The sequence below is a fragment of the Rhea americana genome, unplaced genomic scaffold, assembly GCF_003343005.1.
Source record: "Rhea americana isolate MKP2758 unplaced genomic scaffold, rheAme1 scaffold_210, whole genome shotgun sequence".
NCBI lineage: Eukaryota > Metazoa > Chordata > Aves > Rheiformes > Rheidae > Rhea > Rhea americana.
The window spans coordinates 1,482,650-1,505,080 of NW_028186259.1; the positions used below are offsets into that span (position 1 = coordinate 1,482,650).

General features: G+C 47.7%; 1 protein-coding gene across 2 annotated transcripts; it reads left to right on the forward strand.

The window, feature by feature from the left end:
• The first annotated feature begins 6 nt into the window (after positions 1-6).
• PAQR8 (progestin and adipoQ receptor family member 8) lies at positions 7-19,426 on the forward strand. Of its 2 annotated transcripts, none has more exons than XM_085304850.1 (2): positions 7-28; positions 13,497-19,426. In XM_085304850.1, exon 2 carries the CDS (start codon positions 13,551-13,553, stop codon positions 14,607-14,609), a length of 1,059 nt encoding a protein of 352 aa, XP_085160976.1. In that variant the 5' UTR covers positions 7-28; positions 13,497-13,550; the 3' UTR covers positions 14,610-19,426. The 2 variants fall into 2 exon arrangements, with proteins under 2 accessions (XP_085160976.1, XP_085160975.1); XM_085304849.1 differs by lacking the exon at positions 7-28 and adding an exon at positions 2,139-2,199.
• The last annotated feature ends 3,005 nt before the right edge of the window (positions 19,427-22,431 follow it).

Below are 22,431 nucleotides of genomic sequence, written 5' to 3' on the forward strand. Positions count from 1 at the left end.
GGACACGGCGGGCGGCAGCGGCAGCGCGGTGAGTGCGGCCCCGGGCACGTCCCCGCGGTGAGCGGGGCAGGGCGCGGCGGGGGTGGGAGCGCTGTCCTCCCCCGGCACGAAACTTTCGGGGATACAAACCCGCCTTTGCGCGTGGAAACCGAGTGTTTACACCCCCTCCTTCTTTATCATTAGTAGAAAACATGTATTTTTTTCCCGCAAAATAGAGGTAGAAACACTCTACAGGCTAAGGTCGCTGTGAGGACATGCACTTGCCTTCTCACTGTGCACTGAAAAGGCGTTAAAATATTTTTTTTTCTTTTTTTCCCCCCTTTTCCAAGAAATTTCCCCTGCCGAGGGTGGCAGCTTCACCTGCCCGGCGCAGTGGGTGCTGTCGCTGCCCGCCGGGCATCGCAGGGCTGGACGCAGCGTTAGTTGGGTGTTTTCTCCCTTTGGTGCTTTTAGGAAAAAGGACCAGAAATCGGCAGCCCTTGTCCGTGTGAAATCCAGTGGCAGGACTTGGAGCTTCATCCCGGCATAGTCCCGTCGGGGATTTACCTGGTGGCGGTGGTGCGGTGCGGGGTGTTCTTATTTTGTGTGGTGGTGGTGGTGGTGGTGGTTTTTTGTGGGGCACTGTTCCCAGCGTACGGATGTGATATAAAAGCTTATACAGGTCGATCTGCATCGTTGTCCCCATCCACTTCAGTGAGCTCTGGGCCTGGCCCTACATGGATAACATATTCCACGTTTGTTTGGGATTTCTTTTGTGCTCATCCTTGCACTTTGCTTTCAGGTGGAAGCATCTTTTTCTCGTAGCCTTGTGAGCAAATCCAGGTCTTGCCCACCCTGGAGTCAGCGCCTAGGGAATCCTCTAATACCGCTTCTGGGTGATCTCATGCTTGGATCCCCRTAGGAGCCAAAGCCTTTAGAGGTGCAGGGCTGCATGATCTCTTTTCATCCTAAGCACAGCTGATCCACTGGGCACTAAAGGTCCAGTTAGCAAGTGTCCTGCTCCTGTGAGTGCTGAGGAGGAGTATAAGGACAGGACAAGTGTACAGTGAGTGCTGTTTTCCCTTCAGTTCTACTAGCCTCTTAACGTCTGTCTCAAGAGCTTTTTCAGTTAGAGGTAAGGGTTGGGTTTTTTTATATATTTGTTTTTAACAGTCATGAGTGGACTCCTATTGCGTGACTTTGACCCCTGAGATTTTTAAATCAAGTGGGCAAGGAGATGCATAGTTTAACTATGAGCTGTGAGGAGAACCACCTCCTTTTGTTTGCTTTGGACCTGCTGTCTGCTGGTTTCCTTTGATTACACCCAGCTCATGTCTTGAAAAAGCCAATGAACAGTTCACATTCTCCGGGCCGCTCCTGGGTTTGTCAGTCATGTTCTCCATGTTTCCCATCTACCTATCTTTTCCTAGAGGAAAACATCAGGGCTGTCTTTCACCTTTGCGTAAAAAGCCTATAGACTCTTTTGAACTGTTCTGAACCACCGCCAAGAATATATATATATATATATATATATATATATRTATGTATGTATGTATGTATGTTTGTGTAAACCCTGAGCGGGTGTTTACTCAATATCAATGTGAGCATCTTTGTCGTGAGCATGATCAGGCACAGCGCTTGCTTGAGGTTAAAAGCAACGCTGTGCTTACAGGAGCTAAGGTGGAATGGGAAGTGCTGATGCTCGGACACGGTAGCTGCGGTCATGCGGGAGCCAGTGGTCCAGCAGCGGATGGTAATTTAATGACTACGCAGCTCCACTGGCTCACCGTGCGGGCCACTTTCGTTCGAGCGAGGCCAGCTGTGGCGGGGTTCGGCCGCGGCTGTGYTTACACAGCCATTTTCATCCAGCATAACCCTATGCTGGCAGGAGAGGAGTGTAGCCACGGCTTGTGTGCAGCTCATCTGCTGTTTCTAAAGCATAGCGCAGCTCCACTGGCAGGGCAGACCCCTGAGGCTTGCAAACTGCCCTTGAGGAACTGCAGGGCACTCTTAATCTGCTGTGACTGAATGAGCCTGAATATGTCCTTCAGTTAAATGGCAGCCTGACATCTCCCCAGGGTTCAGCGTTTCCGAAAGGGAGAGGCTGAGATCAACAAGCGGTGCTGCTCCTTGTGATACTGTTATCCTCTTACCCTCGGCTTATCCACCTGTTCTGTAGGACCACAAGCCTTGCCCATCTCCAAGTCCCTTGCTGCAGAGGTAAGTATGAAGTGTAATTAGCTGCTGAAATCCTGCGGGGTTTGGGTTTTAGCTGTGTGCTGAGCTGACTTCTTAGCCGGATGCTCTACGAAGCAAGCCTGCCCTATGCAGCCGTGATGATCTGTTCTTTGAAGTGTGACAGCTTTCTCTTTCTATGCTCACTTGCCTGGAGGGTGATTACTTTTCCCTGCAGCCTTTCAGATAACACAACAGTTCTGTTCCTTCTCCTGTGGTCCTACCCCTTCAGCTAGGACCAAAATTTCTCAAACTCTTCCTCCTCTTTCAGCTCACGAGCCCGGATGTGTGATCAAGATGTATGTCTTAGTGCATGCCTTTTTATAGCCTGTATAGTCTGATGATATATATGATGTCTGATGCTGTGGGATTGTGATGAGAGGGCTGACACTGGGAAATGCCCTGTCGTGCTTTAGCTACAGCTAGCTGTGGGATTACTGGCCAGGCTGACTACCCAAGAGGTGATCCTGGCGTGAGAAAGAGGCAGGGGGATCATGTTGAGGATGCGTGTGATGCTACCCCAACAGTGGCATTTGGTAATGAAATATGATGAAGCATGCACACGACGCTCTGCAGGAGTGAAATCCTGCAGGTCTGCACACTGTGAGCCCGTGTTTGCTCTCTGCTAGGGCAGGGAGGCGATGAGTAGTTGTGAATGATACAAGCAGGCTGAACTCTTGCTTTTATATCAGAGTGTGTGTGTTTGGGGGGGGGGTTAATGTGTCATGGATGATTCTTAGAAACACACAGACTCATCTGGCCAAACCACAAACCGTTATGTGTTTCCTCCTGCTTAGCCAGTAAAGGTGTTGTTCAGCAGTCCCACTTACTTGCAGAGATTTCTGTTCTGCAGGCATTATTGTTTTTATTTACGTTGAAGCTGTGCCTGGAACCTCTGGCAAAGAACAGGGTTGTGTCCCTTCAGCACTGCACAGACATGAAGAGATAGCCCGTGCGCTGAAAGTCTGAACAACATGCTGTGAGTACAAGCAAGCAGCAGCAGGGAGGGGCTGAGAATGAGGGGAACTGTGATCTGGTCACATGGTAGCACTTGCAATGACTTGTACGACTTGATGGTCGAGTCATGCACCAGCTTAATATTTAGCTACTAATGTACATTTTACTTCCCTCTCCTGGAGTCATTCTCCTGGCCTTCTCATTGCAGTGTCTGTGGATGCTAAATTAATTTTTCTAAAGTAGTAAACTTGCAGATGGTTTGCTGGAGGCTGTGATTAGCAAAGCTGAGCATTTGGTCTGTATGTAGCCATACCTAAGTGCTCTGTCCTTTGAACACAGGCAGAGAGCAGTAGAAGCTAGCTCCCATTTGGGTGGGATTTTTTTTTTTTTCCTAGGGGGGCCTCAGAACTGATTTAAGGGTTTTAAGCAGGGGATGCTGCACAGCCAGCATCCCTAGCAGGCCTGATAGTTTTTGGCTTCCTGTGCATGCTCAGATCACTTGTTTGCAGGAATCTCTGCCATCTGGTCCTTGTTTTTCATTACTAGGGATTTCATACCTCCTGGAAGGGTAGCATTTCTGTCATTGCAAACCTTGAAGCTCAATAGGGGAGGCCTCCTGGCTAAATTGGAGGATATCCCAGATGGGGGCTTGGGATAGCAAAGACCTTTAGTGCAGGGAGCCCAGACCTCACAGTTCTAGGCATTGGCACAGAGTTGCAATTTCTCTCTGGCAGCCTGCTGTGTGCCTGTGGCAGTAGTGGTGGTGTGCATGATTTATATACATTTTTTTTCTAATGACTAAAGCTCTAAAATCTGCAACCTTAAAAATCTTTTTGTGCAACAGGCTTTTGTGGACAAAAACATGCTTGCAGCAAAACTAAGTAGCCTCAGCCTGTAGGCTCTGGGAGATCTTCTGGCAACACTCAGCATCTCTGGCTTTCACAGCACACAGCCAGTTTTGTTTGGTTTCTCTGCCTTCAGGCAGATTGTTCCTGGGTTGTCCTGGCAGTAGATCTGTCTCAGTGAGAAGGGATTTTCTGGTTTGTAATGGTCTTTCTGTGCTTGTAGGAGTTCATGTCTGCAGCAGCTCTGTGTGTGTAGAAAGAAGATTCATCCTATTAGTGAGTGCTGGGACTGTGAAGTGGATGCAGTACTGGAAAAAAGCTATCTTTTTGAGTGTTGTAATGAACTCCCAGCTGCAGAAAGGTATTTCCTAGCTTGCCAGCTCTGAAGTCTACTCTTAAGACTTGTTGGTAGTTCCCCTCACTTATTTTATCTCTATGGTTGCTGGCGACTCTGAGGCAGCTATTTTATCACTGGAAAAGGGCTGTTATAAAGCATGTTATGTAGACAAACTGGTCACAAAGCTGTTGTCACTACAGGGTGTGCACATGACTACACAGGACTGGAAAGGAAAGAGGATACTGAATCCTGTGGACATCGCAGAAAAATTTAGGAGGTGAAAGTAGGATACAGCTGAAACAAATTGAGATGCCCACATCTGAACTATTTAACTCAGCCTAACTCTGTCTTGTCTTACAGTGATTTAAAGAAAGTATAGGCGCTTCTCTGGCATGATTCATCTCATTCTAGTTTTGACATGTGAAACAGGTCAGCTCGGTCACACTTTCATACTGTCTGATCTTCTCCAAGGATGTTGCCTGGGCTGAGTGGCTCAAATATGTAAGTTTATGCTGTAGAAATCTGAGGTTAGGTGAAAGGAATCCCCTTCCGCCAAAATTAACCATCTCCCTTGGCTCTGGCAGTTTTTCCCCACTTAAGTAAAGGTCTGAGTGATCATGAATGGTCAGGTCCTTTGGCAACACTGAGCTGCCTCAGCCTCTCCCATCTTCTAGCTAGGACTCTTAAGTCAAGAAGTAAGACTGGTAGAGTTTCCTTTGGAAATGTGTGCCTTGCAATATGCCACATTTGGCCCACTCACCTGCATCCTGCTTATGGCTGGAGCAGGCAGGCTGGAGGCTGGATGTAGCCCGTGCAGACTGAACACCTCACCTCATTAGTGGTCCCTGCACTACCGAATACAACAGACCAGAGACTCTGGTTTCAGGATAGCTGGCCAGGTACAGCTTGCGTCCATATAACTAAACTTTCTTCTCCCATTCAAACAAAGTATCTATGCCCACAGTGCCTACCAGGAACTGAGTATGGTCCTTGCATGGTTGGACCAGAATTGTAACTGAGAGTGTGCTGACGCTGCAGCAACATGGGACAGTCACAGGTCACTGATCAGAACCATGCCCTGATCTCTTTTTATTGCCAATATACTCAAAGCTTGTAAGTGTGCTTGCTCCACCTGGCCAGTAGGTGAAAGAATGCTTCATTCTGGGATTTCACACCTACTCAAGAGTTAAACAAACTGAGCCAAAAAGCACTGGSGGCTGTGTTAGTTGTGATCTTGTAGGAAAAGAAGCTGGTGAGCAGATCTGGAAAGCACAAACAGCAAAGGCTTAGTGAGGTCGAGAAGAAAGGCTGTGGAATATTAGTTTAATCTTAAGCAATTTTCCTTAGGACAGGGATGGACTTACCAGAAGGTTAGAAAGCTGCTTTATGATCTCCTTCACACCCTTGCAAGTCTAGGTCATGATCTAGAGCTAATATGAGACTGGGAGTAGCACTGCACAGCTCCTCCTGAGCCATATCATAGCTGTAGCCAAATCTGATGGCAGGGAGTGTCCTTTCAAATGAGTGTACAGCAGCTAATGTGATGGGGAGATGCTTCTTGGCCAGAGTCTATAGATTTTTTTTGCCTTAGTATAAATAACGACTACTAATATTTTGGATCTGCCTAATGCTGCAGATGGGTTGCACTTATCTAGTGTATTAGCTATTTTATCAGTAACATCCTCAACTTAAAACGCCTTGTTTAGGCATAAAGAAACTGAGGCTACATTTAGCCTAGTAAACCAAAATGTGCCATGACACCTAGTCACTCCCTTACCCTTAAATTCCTAGTACAGTTTTAATCTAGGCCAAGTAGCACTGACCCAAACCATTCCCCAGCCTGATTTGGGAGTTCCCACAGTCCAAGAACTGTTCCCAACAGAYAATTTTCACGCAGCTACCCATTTTGAGGTTCCACAGAGGGTAACAGTGTGAAAGTGGCCAAGCCCACTAGGCCTGAGGTTCAATTGCTGCTGAGGTTACTAATATAGATATAATCTGCAGCACTCAGCACTGCAAAAATCAGACTATTGCACATGAAGCCTGACTTGAGGTTTTCTAAATTTACAAGATTTGGACTCTCACAATAAAGCCCACAGCCTTGTCAAGTGTTTGGTTTCCTGACTTTGAAGAGGGATTTCCACTGTCCTACTTTGATCACCTCAGGAACCGCAGCACCTTCGGAACTCTCTTGTCTCGGTGGGATGCCATGAGCCTCCCTGCTCTGCTGGAGTGGCACAGTTTTTGCCGGTCGTTTTGTTTTGCTCCGTCCCCTCCACGTGCATTGTTCATTGCGCTGGTTCCACTCTTCTCGTCCTCTGGATCCAGCCCAATGCATAGACAATGCCGAAACAATGTCAAGAGGCACTTACTGCTCAGCATGGCCGAGCTGGCTACTGGCCTGTTTTGCTTCCGGGCCAGAAACTGTGGGAGAGCTGACATTGCCATGGCTTCAGTGGTGGATCCTGCTGTGTCTTGTCATCTTGAATGGCTAATCTCTCTGCATCACGAGACATTAATTTCCTGATTAATACATGCTTGCAGAAACCCTGTTTCAGTTTGTTCTCTCTTTCACTGCATGTACAGAAAGAATTTGGGACACTTTCTTTTGTTTGAAGTCTTCCACAATATTGCCGTTTCTTGAGGCCTGCTGCAGGCTTAAGGTTATTTCCAGGCTCTTTCTTCAAAGTCTCTGGTAAGTCGCATCACCTCTTTCCTTCCCAGAAATACCCAGAAGTCCTTCACATCTGCCTCCTCTCTGGTTTGGGGGATTTCTGCTTCTCTGGTAGTGGAGTTTAGATCAGTCATACCTTGCTATCTGCTAGGGCAGGGCTCATCCTTGGCACAAACCATCAAATGTCACCTCTTCTGGTAGTACAAGGAGGCCAGTGGGTTGTGGCCTACTCTGAATCCAAATAACTCCMTGCAGTCTGGTCTGTGGAAAGTGCTGTGTGTCTCGTGCACAGGCTGTCACAATAGGAGGAAAGTTAGCAAAGCAGGTTTATGTACTGCAGGAAAAGGAAGTCCTATTACTTGGTACCACTTAAGAGAGTTTGGCCCCCTTCTCTGTAYCCCCTCTCTTAAGGACTGAGAGATCCCCTCTCAGTCTTCTCTCCTCCAGGCTAAACAGGCCCAGCTCTCGCAGCCTCTCCTCGTAAGAGAGATGTCTCTGTTCTCTCATCATCTTTGTAGCCTTACGCTGCGCTTGGTCTAGTGGCTTCGTGTGTCTCTTGTACTGGGGAGCCCAGTACCAGACACRATACTCCAGATGTGGCCTCACCAGGGCTCAGTAGAGGGGCAGGATCACCTCCCTCCACCTGCTGGCAACAGTCTTCCCARTGCACCCCAGGAKACCATTGACTTTCTTGGCCACAAGGGCACGTTGCTGGCTCACGGTCAGCGTGTTCACCAGCACTCCCAGGTCCTTCTCAGCAGAGCTACTTTCCATCAGGTCAGCCCCCAGCCTGTACTGGTGCATGGGGTTATTTCTCCCCAGGTGCAGGACCTTGCACTTGCCCTTGTTAAACCTCACGAGGTTCCTCTCTGCCCAGCTCTCCAGCCTGTCCAGGTCTCTCTGAATGGCAGCACAGCCCTCCGGTGCATCAGCTACTCCTCCCAGTTTGGTACCATTAGCAAATTTGCTGAGAGTGCACTCTGTCCCTTCATCCAGGTCATTGAGTAAGTTGAACCAACATACAGTGTGGTGGGGGTTCCCGCTGCCAAATGACCGTAGGAGTCTGGGCCTGGCTACCCTGGAGAGCAATTTAGCAGAGCTGTATTATTCTGTCTAGATGCCATAGTAGCTGCAACAGCAAAGTTAATCCCTGGTAGGAAGTGGTCAGAATGAAGCCCCAGGCCTCRGAATAACCTGTGGTGCATCTCGGGGCATTGTGTAGACACTGAAGAGGAAGCTGGTGAGCTGTCAGGGAAGATAAGAAACTGGTCACTCATTTCCCTATTGCTCAACTCCCAGGAGAGAGAGATTCATGAATTAATCRCTATGCAGTTCTCAAAACTGGCCTGTTTTCCACTACTACAAGACCACTGGTCACTTATTTTCATGCTGTCCAGCACCACATTTAAAAGCAGTGTGTTCATTAAAGACTTCCACCCAGATGAGTTCCCCCAGTCCTGTCTGCTTTGTTTGCAAAGAATTACTGCCTTTCTGGAAGCGCATACTGCATGTGTAAGCATCTGAGGCCTGAGTGCTATTCTCTAAGTAGATATATCACATTGGTACGGTCTCAGATCCAGATAGTTAATGCTGAGGCCAAATTGGTGGGAAAATCAGCCCTGCTTACTTTGTAGGAAATTTTCTCATTCAAATCCCTCCATTAGACTGTGACCAAAAGCAAAAGGGCTGGGAAAAGCTTGGGTTTCCAATTACTTTGTTTAAAAGGGGGAGAAAAATTGGAAAGGCATCGTTCTTCTGGGCATGCATTCTTGTTGAGGCTGTAATGATACAACCTGGCTATACTCCACTCCCTCCTCCTCTCTTTGCAACTTGGTCYGTGAACAAATGATACTTGGTTGCTGTTAATTGGGAGCAGCCAAAATAACTGAATCCTCCGGAGATCGGGGTGAGGACAGAATCTCAAATAGACGCCTTGCCAATGAATGTGGCTTTCAGTCGTTCCTACACCCCCATGAAAGGAAAAGAATAGAAGCTCTGTGAAAGTGAAACAGCCAGTGCTGACCTTGGATTTCTTTCTTTTTTTTTTTTTTTCCTCTCTTTTCTAACATTAACTGCTCGTCGCTTTGTTCATCACATGATCGCTGGAAATTGCCAACTTGTTCTCACTCGTTAATGTCACAAGCTCTGTTTAAAATAAGCGATCTACCAGATTCTTAATTTAGTGCTGTTTATCCGGGTGTCAAATGTGTTTCTTGTGATTTTGGACTGTTATTCTGAAAATGTCTGACCCTTCTTCAGCCCTTAAACACTGGCATTTTCCAGCTATATAAGCCTGCTGGGAAGAATCTCTACCATCTGTAGCTGTTGGAGAGATCAGCAGTGCTTAACCTCTCACTAGCTCTGCTCAATGTATACGTTGGGCTCTCTGGACCCTTGCAAAATCCTGGCATCAGCACACACCATACAAACTGAGCCGAGCCTGTGCCTGGTACGGAAGCTGCCTGTCTCTCATATCCTCATTTGCATGCAATGCGGGCACAGCACGAATGGTGAAAAGGGCGACGTACGGTTCCCATCGGTCTGCATCCCTATGCCCAGGCTTGACTGCAGTCCTCCTGCGGGTCTTCTCATTGCCTTTTGCCTTTATGAGCAGATTCCAGTGTACTGCTGCCTCTTTATAGGARATCACAGCCTTGACTCTGCTCCTACTTAATCCATCTGCCCAACAGGTGATTTTGTTGCTGAGCCTCTTGGTGCCATTTCTGAGCTGAGTTCAGTTCCTGATATTTTGKGACAGCAGTGGTCCCCCAGAAGTGGGAAACTTCAGGATGCCCTTTCTCCTTGTCCCGTGTCTCGTTTGGATGAGGCCAGTTCTGAGTATCACTGCTGTACCCTGAGCCAAACGCAGACCACTTTGGAGGTTCCTTCCTTTTGTGTCCAGAAGGGAGGGCCTTTACCCTGAGATTTTGGGGTAAATTAGCTTACCTTGGCCCTGCAAAGAGTTTAGTACTTAAAGGTAACATCTCTGCTTGTAAACTAAACACAGTAGCCCCTGGCACACCACTGTCCATACTGCTAAATTGTTAGTGTCGTCCCCGCAAGGTTTCGGCCCAGGCCGAGTAGCAGCTCCCAGGTTATGTATGCTCAGACATAACATGGGATTAGTCTGAGCCAGAGATCTTTCCCAGTAGGCAATTTGGATGCAGCCATTGCATTTGGGGAAAGAAGAGAATTAACAGTATGCTGGAGCTGAGTCTTGCCAGTTAACCCTCACAGAATCACACCCAGAGAAAGGTACTTYACCCATCTTGTTTAGTACCATAGGTATAGCCAAACTGGCTGCCAACATTAAGTGAACTATAGAAAAGGATTTAATCCCCCAGCTCCAACTTCGATGCTAAATATCTTTTTGGAGTTGTCTTCCAGCATCCTGCTGGGATGAACCGTGAGGAAGATTCACCACTGAGCCACACACAACGGGTCCAAATCCGTGGACCACACTTAGTTAAAGTGAAGCTGGGAGATGTTGAGCCAAGGTCTAAGCTGCCATGCTTGGGWTGTGTTAGAACGAATGTTGGGAGGGGTGAAAAGCATATTATGGCAGGCAAAGAGACAGGGTAGAGCACTTCAGGAAGCACAAAACACTTCAGAGTTTATTTTGGCACCTCTGCCTAAGGCAAAACTTATGCGTAGGCCTGGAGACAGCAGAAATCTTGCCATTGTGCRGTGAAGGAGATGCAGACAGCATAGGAGGGGAGCTGCCATTTCTCCAATGGCTGCTGGCAGCCCAGAATAGCCTGGTGGTATTTGTTATGCCTGGCATGCAGTTGGGGCTGTATAAAGTGCACAGAGGCCCTTTGGGGTCCTGTCTCTGAAGCCAGCATGCTGCTGCTGCAGGGAGAGGAGGTGGGTCGTTGTGGCTTGACCATGGCACTGTGCTCAGTTCTGAGAAATGGTGGTTGCCATAACCAAAACTGCTGGACAGGTTAGTGTTCCAGAGGGAGAYGGAGTTTTGCAAGGCTAGTAGTGCCAGGAGCCTTCATCTCTGAGCAAAGGAACAGCATGGGACCTTCAGCATAGCACTTGGGGTGAGATGTAGGAGTCATCTTGGCTTTTCACCACTCCCATTGCAAGTGCCATGATTGCACACRGCTGGACCCTGCAGACCCTCCTGAGAGAAACAAAGTCTCTGTGAATGTGTGCAAAGTGAAACACACCCCAGAAAGGACACTTCTGCTCAGTTTCACTGTAACACCTTCAGTCTCATGCATCTGTGCAGCTGAAATATCATTTTCAGGGACCATCCTCCCTTCYACCTGTGGTGAGTAAGACAGCTACATCAAACTCAGCAGCCAGATTCCCTCATAACAAACAAGGGAAGAGAAAAAAAAGTGAGAGGTGCTAAGGGTGCTTCCAAATGAAAGCCTGAAAAGCAAAGAGAGAGAAAAATGATTATAAGATGTTGCACGTCTTAGTTATGACAACCCTCATCTGCTAGAATAAGGAAGTAACACAAAAATATTTTGTATGTAGGCAGAGGCTTTGGGTTGCTAGAGGAAGTGAGACTTGCAACTGCTGGTTCAGAATCTGTTCCGACTTTGCTCTTTGTGGTATCTTACCCTGAGCCTGAGGTCCCATCTCCCTGCTTTTACTGTCTGTCAGTGTTTAACACCTTCCCATCCTCTGTGTCACCAGCATAGTCAAGAGACACTAGGAACCACACTCTGCTCTCAAGGTCTGACYGGCTTCCTGTCACGCACCCACTTAAACTCTTCCTGTGTCTCACCTCTGGCCGCAGCTGGTATCTGATGCTACCAGAAGAAAAGAAGAAGAAGAAGAAAAATAAGCCATTTCCCACACTCAAAATACTTGTTTTCATTTACTTATTTTTGGCCCATCTTCATCTGTTACCCACTGCAGTTCTGGTTGTGTACATGTAARCTTAGGACTCAGGCCTGATTCTGCAAACATGTATGTGTGACACAAATAACTATGGCCCTGCAGAGCCTGGTAGGACTTCATCAGCATTAAATTCAGTTCAGGCATGGGTGTCCGTGTGAYGGTTGCATCACACCTTTTCTAGTATGGCATAAGTGCTAGCCGGCAAGAGATATATCTGGGGTAGAAAGGAAACAGATTGTTGGGTGTGAATGCAATGCTGTGAGGTTTTAATTAACCTCCATCTATTAGGAATTCTGCRTATAAGGGCAAGTTCCCCCATGTGCATGCTTCTGACTTTGCTGCATGTCATGAGGAGAGGGAGAAGAGAGGATGCTTTATACTATTTGCAGCAATTTGCTGTAATCTGCCCCTCAAGAGGGTAAGAGCCAAGCCTGAAAGCACCAGAGATGAGATTGGAAGAGGTCATTTGGAAGATTTGGGAGCTACTTCCCTCCAGTGCAGGCTGACAGAGCCAAGGAGGGCTACAGACATCCTCTGCCACCTAACTCTGCCTGTAAAGGCAGCCTCAAAGGCCTCCTGGGTTGCCCAGTGCTTTGGGGCACTGCTCAGCMCCCAGTCTGAGGGTGAGGGGTGAGGAAGAGACTGCTTATGCTTTCACTGCCTCGTCCCTGAGTGCCAGCCTGTTTGTGGGTGGTTGGTGATCTCTGGGAGCTCTGAATCTCTCCAGCTGGAGCTTAGCAACTCTGGAGGTTGCCAAGGAGCAGAGCAATGCAGGCAGAGGAGTCTCCAGCACTGGAGTTTGACTCCTCTGAGCCTGTCTACAGGATGGGAGCCTTACATCCAGGCACATCTTAGAAACAGGAGGGAAGGTCCTTGTCCCTGTTGACCTTCCCAAGACTTTGATGCTATATCCAAACTGCAGCCAGCTCTGATGAAGATCTCGTCGTTTCTCCATCACCTCCCAATCCTGCTGCCTCTTACACATGAGGGACTGGGGAGGTGAAGGCTGCAGATTTGGGGACTGTGGACTTCTCTCCTTCTCCCACTGCCCCACTCATGGCAGCAGCCTTGGGCATGCACTCACTGTGCAAGTTGTATGGGAGGGAAGCCAGGCTTACTTACAACCTCCATAGCTTAGATGAGACCTTTCTGTCTTCACTCAGATTCACAAAGGCAAGTTATTCCTTAGATGAGTAATTACAACTGAGTTTTGACCCTGGGCAGTTTGTGCTAGTTTGTCCCCTCTCCAAATCATCGACTCTGTTCCTTTTCTTGGCATCTGACTGTCCCTTGCACCACCTGACTGGCAGCTGCTGGGGTAAGGTCACTCCTAAACACCCTCCAAGGTGATTGCCTGAGGATGTGGGGGAAAAAGGGCAGGCTTGTGACATTCCTGTGTCCATCTGACATAGCCATAACTGCAGGAAGAGGGCTCTGCCATCCTCCTCCATGCTGAATTTGGATCTGCCGAGTCCAGAAAAGACCCTTGACTCTAAAGGCATGACCAGCATCCTGATAGCTYCATGGCTTACCTCAGCCAGGGAATGCAGCATGCTCTTTCCTGACATATGCCCGTTAACAATTTCTCCTTCTTCTCTCCCTATAGGGTGCAAAGATCACATTTGCCAGTGCCGAGCTCCCGGACACAACACGTAGCGTGATGACAGCCATCCTGGAGCGGATCAGCACGCTGTCCCTCAGTGGGCAGCAGCTCAGCCGTCTCCCCAAACTGCTGGAAGACGGATTCCCGAAGATGCCTTGCACTGTCAAAGAGTGTGAGGTGCCACAGCTCTTCCGGGAGCCGTATATTCACACTGGATACCGTCCCACTGGACAGGAGTGGCGGTACTACTTCCTTAGCCTCTTCCAGAAGCACAATGAGGTGGTCAACGTGTGGACTCATCTCCTGGCAGCCCTGGCTGTCCTGCTGAGGTTCAAGACATTCGTGGAGGCTGACCAATTACCAGTGGATGCATGGTCCTTGCCTTTGCTCATCTTTGTCCTGTCATCTGTCACCTACCTGACYTGCAGCCTACTGGCCCACCTACTGCAGTCAAAATCAGAGCTGTATCACTACACCTTCTACTTTGTGGACTACGTTGGAGTCAGCATCTACCAGTATGGTAGTGCCCTAGCCCATTTCTACTACAGCTCAGATCAGGCATGGTATGATAAATTCTGGCTTTTCTTCCTCCCAGCAGCTGCTTTCTGTGGCTGGCTCTCTTGCGCTGGCTGCTGCTATGCAAAGTATCGGTACCGACGACCTTACCCTATCATGAGGAAGATGTGCCAGGTGATCCCAGCTGGACTGGCATTCATCTTGGATATCAGTCCTGTTGCTCACCGGGTAGTTGTGTGTCACCTGGGAGGCTGTGAGGAAGACGCTGCTTGGTACCACACATATCAGATACTATTTTTTCTTATCAGTGCTTATTTCTTCTCCTGTCCAGTTCCTGAGAAGTACTTTCCAGGAGCCTGTGATATTGTTGGCCATGCCCATCAAATCTTCCATGCATTCCTGGCCATCTGCACCCTCTCACAACTGGAGGCCATATTATTGGATTACAAGAACAGGCAGGAGATCTTCCTAAAGAGACATGGGCCTTTCTCCATCTATCTCACCTGCGGCTCTTTTTTTGGCCTGGTGGCTTGTAGTGCCATCACAGCTTACATCCTGCGTTGCAGGATCAAGGCCAGTCTGGCTAAAAAGGACTCCTGAGAGAGTCACGAAGATGGTGGGCGTGACATCACCTGGCTGCTGAAAACCAGGAAGAGGGGGATAATACATTAGAGACATAACTGGGTTGTTTGCCTAACACACTCTGACTAACCTGGACCCTGTGGACTGGGATGGAGGGCTGGATACTTCACTCTGGATGCATTTTCACAGCAGGGGCTGCCTTCTGCCATACAGGGAGACATGGGGTATTTTAAGCCAGAATAAGTCACTTAACCAAGGATGCTGGAATAGCAGAGGTTTCTTGTTCATGCTAGTAAACCTGCAGGGAATATCATGCTGAATAGTAGGGAAGGCAGCCTGGGGGCCATGAGACAGCAGAACAGTCTCCTGGGGCTCACAAAGTAGTGGAAAATGCACCTTGTGGATCATGGGTGAATGTGACTACCTCTTCAGGTTTTGCCAGCTCTGCTGTGCTTGGGGTGATCCTGTTACCATTGAAGGCAGTACCAAAGCTTTGGGGGGAGTCTACATTTTTAGGATTCAGCTGCAAGTGCATGTGTGGTGCAGTGGCTGGATTAATCCTTTCTGCTCCAGTGGGTTAAACTATGTTATCTCTACTTTTGCCCTTCTCAGTATCTCAGTGCCAGGTTGCTGAGATGGCCCTGGCAAAATGTGTTTGCAGATCTAGGCCTGACCTGGAGTCCTCTAGGATGAACCCAACGAATCTGGACCTGAGCCCTGTGTCTGCTGGCAATTGGTGTGGATCTAGCCATCCCTGGCACAGGTGGAGATATGAGGTCAACTCTCTCTTCTCTTTCTACATGATTGCACCATCAATAGTGAAGCTCCTTAACACACACAGCGAGTCAGACAGTCCAAAAGACAGATGACAGGATAGATTGTTTCTCAGTTCGAATTTGCCTGGCTTAAGGGCAGTACCACTGGCTGCTTGGTAGCCTATCAGCTAGTTCCTTAAAGGTTCCTCACTTGTATTTTAAATGCTTAGCAGCTTTTGAGGAGCTGGACCTGTGTCAMGTTGGAGCTGGTTCTCAGAGCCTTCTTCAGTGGCAGAGATGAGGCACCCCTGAGGCCATCAGCCAGTGTTCAAGGCCCTAGCACCAAGGAGGGGCAACAAAAAGGTCATGTTTGGTAGATTTGATGTGAGTGCATCATTTTGGCTGCCCACRTGATGAATTTATGCACTTGCATAGACTGATTCCGTGTCATCTTCCTAGGGAGTCTGACTGGCCTCCCTTGCTATCAACACAGTGTAGGTGTGATCAATCTGATAACGGGCAAAGCTCTGGGCCCTGGGCCTCCAACAGCCCTAGGATAGTCCCAGCCAAAAGGAAATAATGGTGAAATGGGTGTGAAGTCTTAATTTCCCTCTTAGCTATAGGAATGGKGATTTTCAGCACTCCAGGCAGTCCTTGGTGGACCTCATGGAGAAGCTCACCTTGGAGCTGCAGGGTTGCACTTCTCTGTCCTATGGGACTGTGAATCTGCCATGCTTTTATTGGCATTAGATAAAGGTAGAAATTAAATAGGGCAAAGAAATGGAGATTGAAATGAGCTATCTGTTCTTCCTTCTTGGGAACCCTGCTCATGCCCTTAAAGCCCCATTCTTGTGCTTCAGGGAGGATTTTGCTGTGGGCAGGTTTCTTTTGCACTTTCTTAATAAACTGCTCTTTACTGATRTCCATGGGGCAGACAGAGCACGAAAGCAGCAGCTATGCAGTGGCACGAGGCTAGAGGAAATAACAGAGGGCAGGAGSAGGGTGACAGCAGAAGTTTTGTTCAGCATTAGGAGCCTCTGTAACTTTAGGATGAAACACCYTGGGACTTGGTGTTTCCTTTGTGGAGTAGCAATGATAGCTGGTCAGGGACACTTCGTAGCCATGGGTCACTCCTGCCCAAGGTGTAGCAAGGCTTGGCTTGCTGTGTCCCCAAGTAGACAAGTCCCCTTTGTGCTTGCTGGCAGGAATTTCAGATTGAGGAGCTCCATTGTTGCACTGAAACTCGTAGCACTTTCAGGCCTGTACGCTCAGAGTCAGAGCAGAGATACAGTCCCAACCAGCCTAAACACCTGTTCAGCCCACTGTTGTCTTTCCATGGTAGACCTTGGCATGGGTCCTCCCAGCTGTACCCTGTGTAAGATATGTAGCCTTAAATGCCTTGACATCAGGCTAGTTTCCAGGAGATGTAAATCTTTCCTGAAAGCAAAGAAGTTACGGGATCTACTCCAGCCGCAGATTTGTCCCATTGAATCCGAGGGTGGCAAACGAATCGTATTTGCTGGTACTGGGTAGGCAGAATTTAGGGACGGGGATATGGTTTGTCACGACAAGCACTGACTTCTGCACTTGTTCTGTTTTTTTAACTACTGGAGTGTATGCGTGTGTGTGTGTGTGTGTGTGCATGATTTAATGTTCAGAAAGGCCTTGCTTTTGGCTTTTATATCTGCAGAGCATCCTAGTTGGGTAAAGATCAGTCTGAGGGAAACAGTGCCTTGATGATGGAGGAATGAGGTGGGGACACACAACTGGATATCTGAAAATTAATTTATTTATTAGGTGGTTTGCTGTGTCATGTCTTTTGGACAAATCTGAAACTTGCAGACTAATTAAATACAAAGGTGGGGGAGGGGAGTATTTCTGATTACAGATGAAGTCATAGGAAAGACTTCAAGAGGTCACTTAGTCCACCCTTCCTCTTCACTGTGTGCCTCTTCATTCATATCTAGCCCAGCTAGAAGCTCATAAAACTTGTTAATGGCTCAGTTGCCTACAGTGTATTTTGACAGTACAGTTACACTGACCTAACTGCAAATTGCCAGGGTAAGGGACCTGTTAGTCCTACTGATACCTCCTCATGCTTCTTCCCTTGCACAGGTGCTCTTCTGACCTCAGAGTGAACCAGTGCAAGGAGACAGACCTGCATATATCCAAACCTAATGAAAAAAAGTCACTAAATTTCTACTGGTTTTAACTTTCAGCCAGCTCACTTGAACAACACTGCTGCCTGCAGGGAAGGGTTGGGTACGCASAGCTGAAGCGGAGGCGAACAGCAGTTCTTCCTTGCAACAGTGGCTGGTTGCATGACTGGCTTAGCTGCACTGACGGACTGCCCCCTCCATGGTCTCCCTGACTTTGCTCGTGGGTCTCCTCCCAGTTTGGAGAACAACCTCCAGTGGGAGTAGTGTTTCTTCTCAGAGGCAAACTTGCCTTGCTTTTGTGGTAGTTCAAAGTCGAATAAGCCACCTAGTGTGGATTTGGCTAGAGGGTATAAACAGGTTTCTGTGCAGGAAGAGCAATAAGCCAGGTTTGTCCGCTGCCCCTTTCTGTGCTAAAACTGAGAAGGAGTAGGCATTGCTGCTAATTAGAAACCCTGCTCTGCTGCTCACCTAGAGTTATACTGGTACTGAAGACAGGGATAACTAGGCCTTTCCTTCTGTAAGAGTATGAAAATAGTTGATATGTGCTGCCCTAGGCAAAAGAAGATGAAGACAGCAATGTCATCCAGCTCCTCTCACTGGGGAGAGGAGGTGTCTTATGGCTCTTCTGAGGTGAGAAGCTACTCCTGGTATTTTCTGGTCATACCATGTCATCTCCTAACTGATCCAGTAGAAGTGAAACTTTTTCTTCTCCTTCTGGAACAATTGTGTGTGCGATGGTTGTGGTGGTGGTGGTTTTACCTATTCCCATGTTACCCCTCAGGTGATGCCACCTGTGTCCCCATGTGGCCCTGCACTCAGACCTGGAGCTGACCTCCTGGTTACTATGATGGGCTGATTTAGCAGGGATTTGCAATATAGATTGCTGCTGCTGTGGGGATGTGCCTTTGTGTCACAAGAGGCTYGTCTACACTGGAGCTTCCTCCATCCGTGTCCTCTTCCTCCTCCTCTTCCTCCAACCACTTTATTTCTTTTCCTCATCCTCAGAATTTATCCTTGTGCCTTATGCACCTGTCTGCCCACCTGTGCAGACTCCATATGCTCTGCAGTCTGCTGCACCTCACCTGGGCAGTGACTGGAAGGTGGCTGCCGATGCCCTGCTGAAAGCTGTGCTGTTGATCTAGGGGAGGAGACCATGACTGAGACCTGAGAGAGTAAAAGTGCTGCTGTGCTAAATGCTCAGCCCATCTGAAAGCATCTCCGGACCTCGCGTTTTGGGCTCAGGGCCTGGAGCGCACCTCGGAGGTGCTCCTCTAAGGAGCCGCAGCTGGGAGGGATGTGACCGGCTGCAGGGCTTTGGCAGAGAGCTGACCACCAGAGGCCGAGAGTGGGTCATGAAGGGACCAAGGTCCTAACTCCCGCCCACAGGWATCTCCAGTCCTAAGATAGCATTTTTGCTACCCAAATCTGTACTAGTTAGCTCCTGAGAATTTATCCCAGTGTGCCTTATGCTGTTCCCTTTGGGGATTCATCCTGTGGGAACCTGAGTATTAAAAACAGCTTTTCTGCTATCTGCTACTCTGTGGTTGCTTTTAACCACTGATACCCACTGACAGAATTTGCTTGGTATAAGGAGCAGGAGAGGAGGATGGAAAGAGATGCCTTAACCTTATATTTATGCTGATTTATTTGTGTAACAGGGCAAGGACAGGCTCCTGATGTGCCTTGCTATTTACATCTTTTACTGACAAGATTGTTTTTAAGCACTGTTTGTTACTAAACATAAGTACAAAGGAGTTTGTATTTTTTTTCCCCTGGAAGACAGGGAAGGGTATGAGTGTTATATATTAACTATTCCATTCCTAACCCCCATTTGCTGACTTTGTATTGTTGAAAATATTGACAATATTTTAAGCTTTGTACTTTGCTGATCATTATTTAAAATCCTCAGTGAAAATAGAAATGCGTAAAAACAAAATGATTGGTGTGGTGTGAAATTCACAGATGCAAAACTAGAGAAGGTTATGAGTCATTAGGAAGAAAATTTGGCCTTCTAGAGTAGGAGTGGATAATAATTATAATAACAATTAACAGAAGGGTGGGGTTTTATCTGTGCATCTCCAAGCATTTTCCAGGCTTCACAGTAACTATGTATTTATCATTCCCTTTTCACTGAGGAGGTGCAGAATGACTGCTCTGACACTGATTATAGGGATTAAAGTTCATCATCCGCAGAAGTATTTTGGTACAAAATTCTCCTTAACTTTTATTGGAGGTGAGTGTCAAAATGCCTTGGTGGACCTGGTCCAAAGCAGCGCAGTTTCAGTGGCAGAGCTGTGAACACAGGTGCCAATGGAAGCAAAGCACTTTGGCACGTGTTTAAAATTAAGCCAAAAAGACGTGACGATTGACCAACGGAAGCGATATCCATCAGTTAGTCATGGACCTACGTGAAATAAGGCCGGAGCGCCTATTCCTCTTGCCAATAGCTGTATGATCACGTACCGACCCCGTTCTGCAGGGTATACACTCACTTTGAATTTCAGTCATTTAAGAAATTTGCAATAGCTCCTTCTGTTACCTTCACAATTTTAATTATTATTTGGTACAAGATGCGGACCAAGGCTTATGTACTGTGACGTTTTTACCCACCAGAGGGCGAGACGTCTTCATCGTTTGTAGCGACAAGCGGCCTCCCTTGCCACGAAAGCAGAGCCTTCAGCGCTAGCTCTCCAGAAGGGCTTGGGAAAAAATGCTCCCGTTCAAGCAGGCATCTAGCCAACACTGCAAAGACATGCATTTATGTATGAGAGATGTGCTAGAGTCTGGCTGTCTGCATAAGTGACAGGGATTTCACCAGACAAGTTAGGCCCGAGTTTTATGTTTCCATAAAATAAAAACTCTAGAGGAATGGGAAGAAATACCAAACAGAAAAATAGGGCTGTTAGCTTTTTAAACTAGAAATTAAAATAGAGATTTGTAGTATGCTGAGAAGAATCTGCTTGTTGTAACTGTTTTAGAGAATSTATTTATTATATTCCCTTCATTATTCAGTATTACACACACACATCCTTGATGCATGCCAAAACAGAGCTGATAATTAGCCGACGAGGGAAATGGCCTATCCCAAGCACACGGAGCCAAATGCAAAAAGTAAAAGTGCTTCCAAATGAGAGGGGCAAAAAAACACTTTGTTTCAGTCATTTCAGATGTCACCAGCCACAGAGGAACCAGATATTGCAGCAGTGAGTTGCCTCRGAAGAAAGACCTTGATGTGGTTATTTTACCAAATGACCAGCTTTATTTGGTCTTATCCTTGCAGCTCACTGATAATGTGGTATAAGCGGTGGAGTATTAGCAAACAGCTCTAAGTTAGATGTCGCCTTCTTTGTTCTGCTAAGCAGCTATCAGAGATCGTCTCAATGACTAGGTCAGGGGAAGAATTATTCACAGTGTTGTTTGCTACCCCTGTTGACTTCAGAGAGAGAGGTAGAGGCTTAACAGCTCTGRGAAGCAGGACTGTACGTGCTTAACCTTCACACATGCTACCTGCTGTGGTCTTAAATTCTGCAGCTGTCCCCAGCTCATCTTTTATCTTATAGCTCTTTGCTTTGTTCTGGTTGAAGATGAGACTTATTCTCAATCCAGAACAGTTCCTCTAGCTCTGAAGAGAAGAGCCCTAAACTTGCATCTTAGCAGTATCTTTTCTAATATACCCTCTATTAGGTATTTGGCCCTTATGGAGCGGCAAATAGATGGAGCATAGAAAAGAAAAAAACCCGGAGTCTGTTGGTAAATGAGACAGCAAAGCAGTCATAGCAAGTAAAGAGAGCAGTCCGATTTGTGAATCTTTAAACATTTCATTAGTTATGTGGATACTCAGGTAGCAAATCTGAGCCTACTGACAATAAGCCTGGGTTTCTGAATGCCCTTTAACAGACCCACTGGAAATAGCCCCTGTATTCCCAGAGCGCCTCAGACCATAGGTGGCATATATTGAAACATCATCCACTCTTCTTGCAGCAAGGGGATTCATAGGTTAGATTTTTTTTTATTGCCATGTATTACAATAGTATATATACACATYGTAGCACAGTCTTTGCTCCAAAATATGTGACTTTTAAACAGCTAAGAGATAGGAAAGCTTGATAAACACTTTTCTTTTTCCCTTTTACTAATAAAGAATAGAAGGATGTAGGAGATTAAAGGGGCTCGTCTTAAGTCTGACTTGCCTGTTGATATCAAAGATGCAGCTGAATCCCAGTTTTGAGAGTTCCAGTTCACTTTCTTATTCCTCATTTTTCCTCTCTCCTGCCTTATGGTCACTATTCATACCCTAAGAAAGTACCAGTTTCTACTGGGTCTTTCCTTGATCTTCCGTTCTCCATTCCCATCTCCCTTAAAACACCCAGGAGGAAAGTACTGGGGCTACCATCTCCCGTTCCTGCTGTGGTCTGCAACCTAGGATCTACCTGGGATCTTCCTGTGTGACCTTGGATAAGTCCCTTAGCCTCTCTTGGGCTTAGTTCTTAGTGCTTAGCAGTGCTTCTCCCCAGCTCTTTCGGCACTGCTTGGCCTTCAGTCTCTTTATTTTCCTTTCTGAGCTCGTTAGACTCATTCCTTATCTCCCACCGGCTGGTTTTCTACTCTCCCCCACACCGCAGCTACAGAGAGGATCCCGCTGCCTTTCTCACGGCTTGATTTCTCCTTACAAAGCGCCCGGGCCCTGCTGCCTGCCCTGGCACCGCAGCCTGGCCTGTGGGCACRGACACCGAGGGAAAGAAACGCGGAGGAAAGCGCCTCTCCCCTCGGCGGCCGCCCTGCCTCTCTTCCCGCTGCTGGCTCCGGGAGCGCTTCCCCTTGGCGGCCCTGCCGCATCCTCCTCGCGCTGTTTCCCCCGGGAGGAGGTGAGCCTCGACCACCCCCGAGAGGCCGGCTGGATGCCGCCGGGGCTGGCGGCGCTCAGGG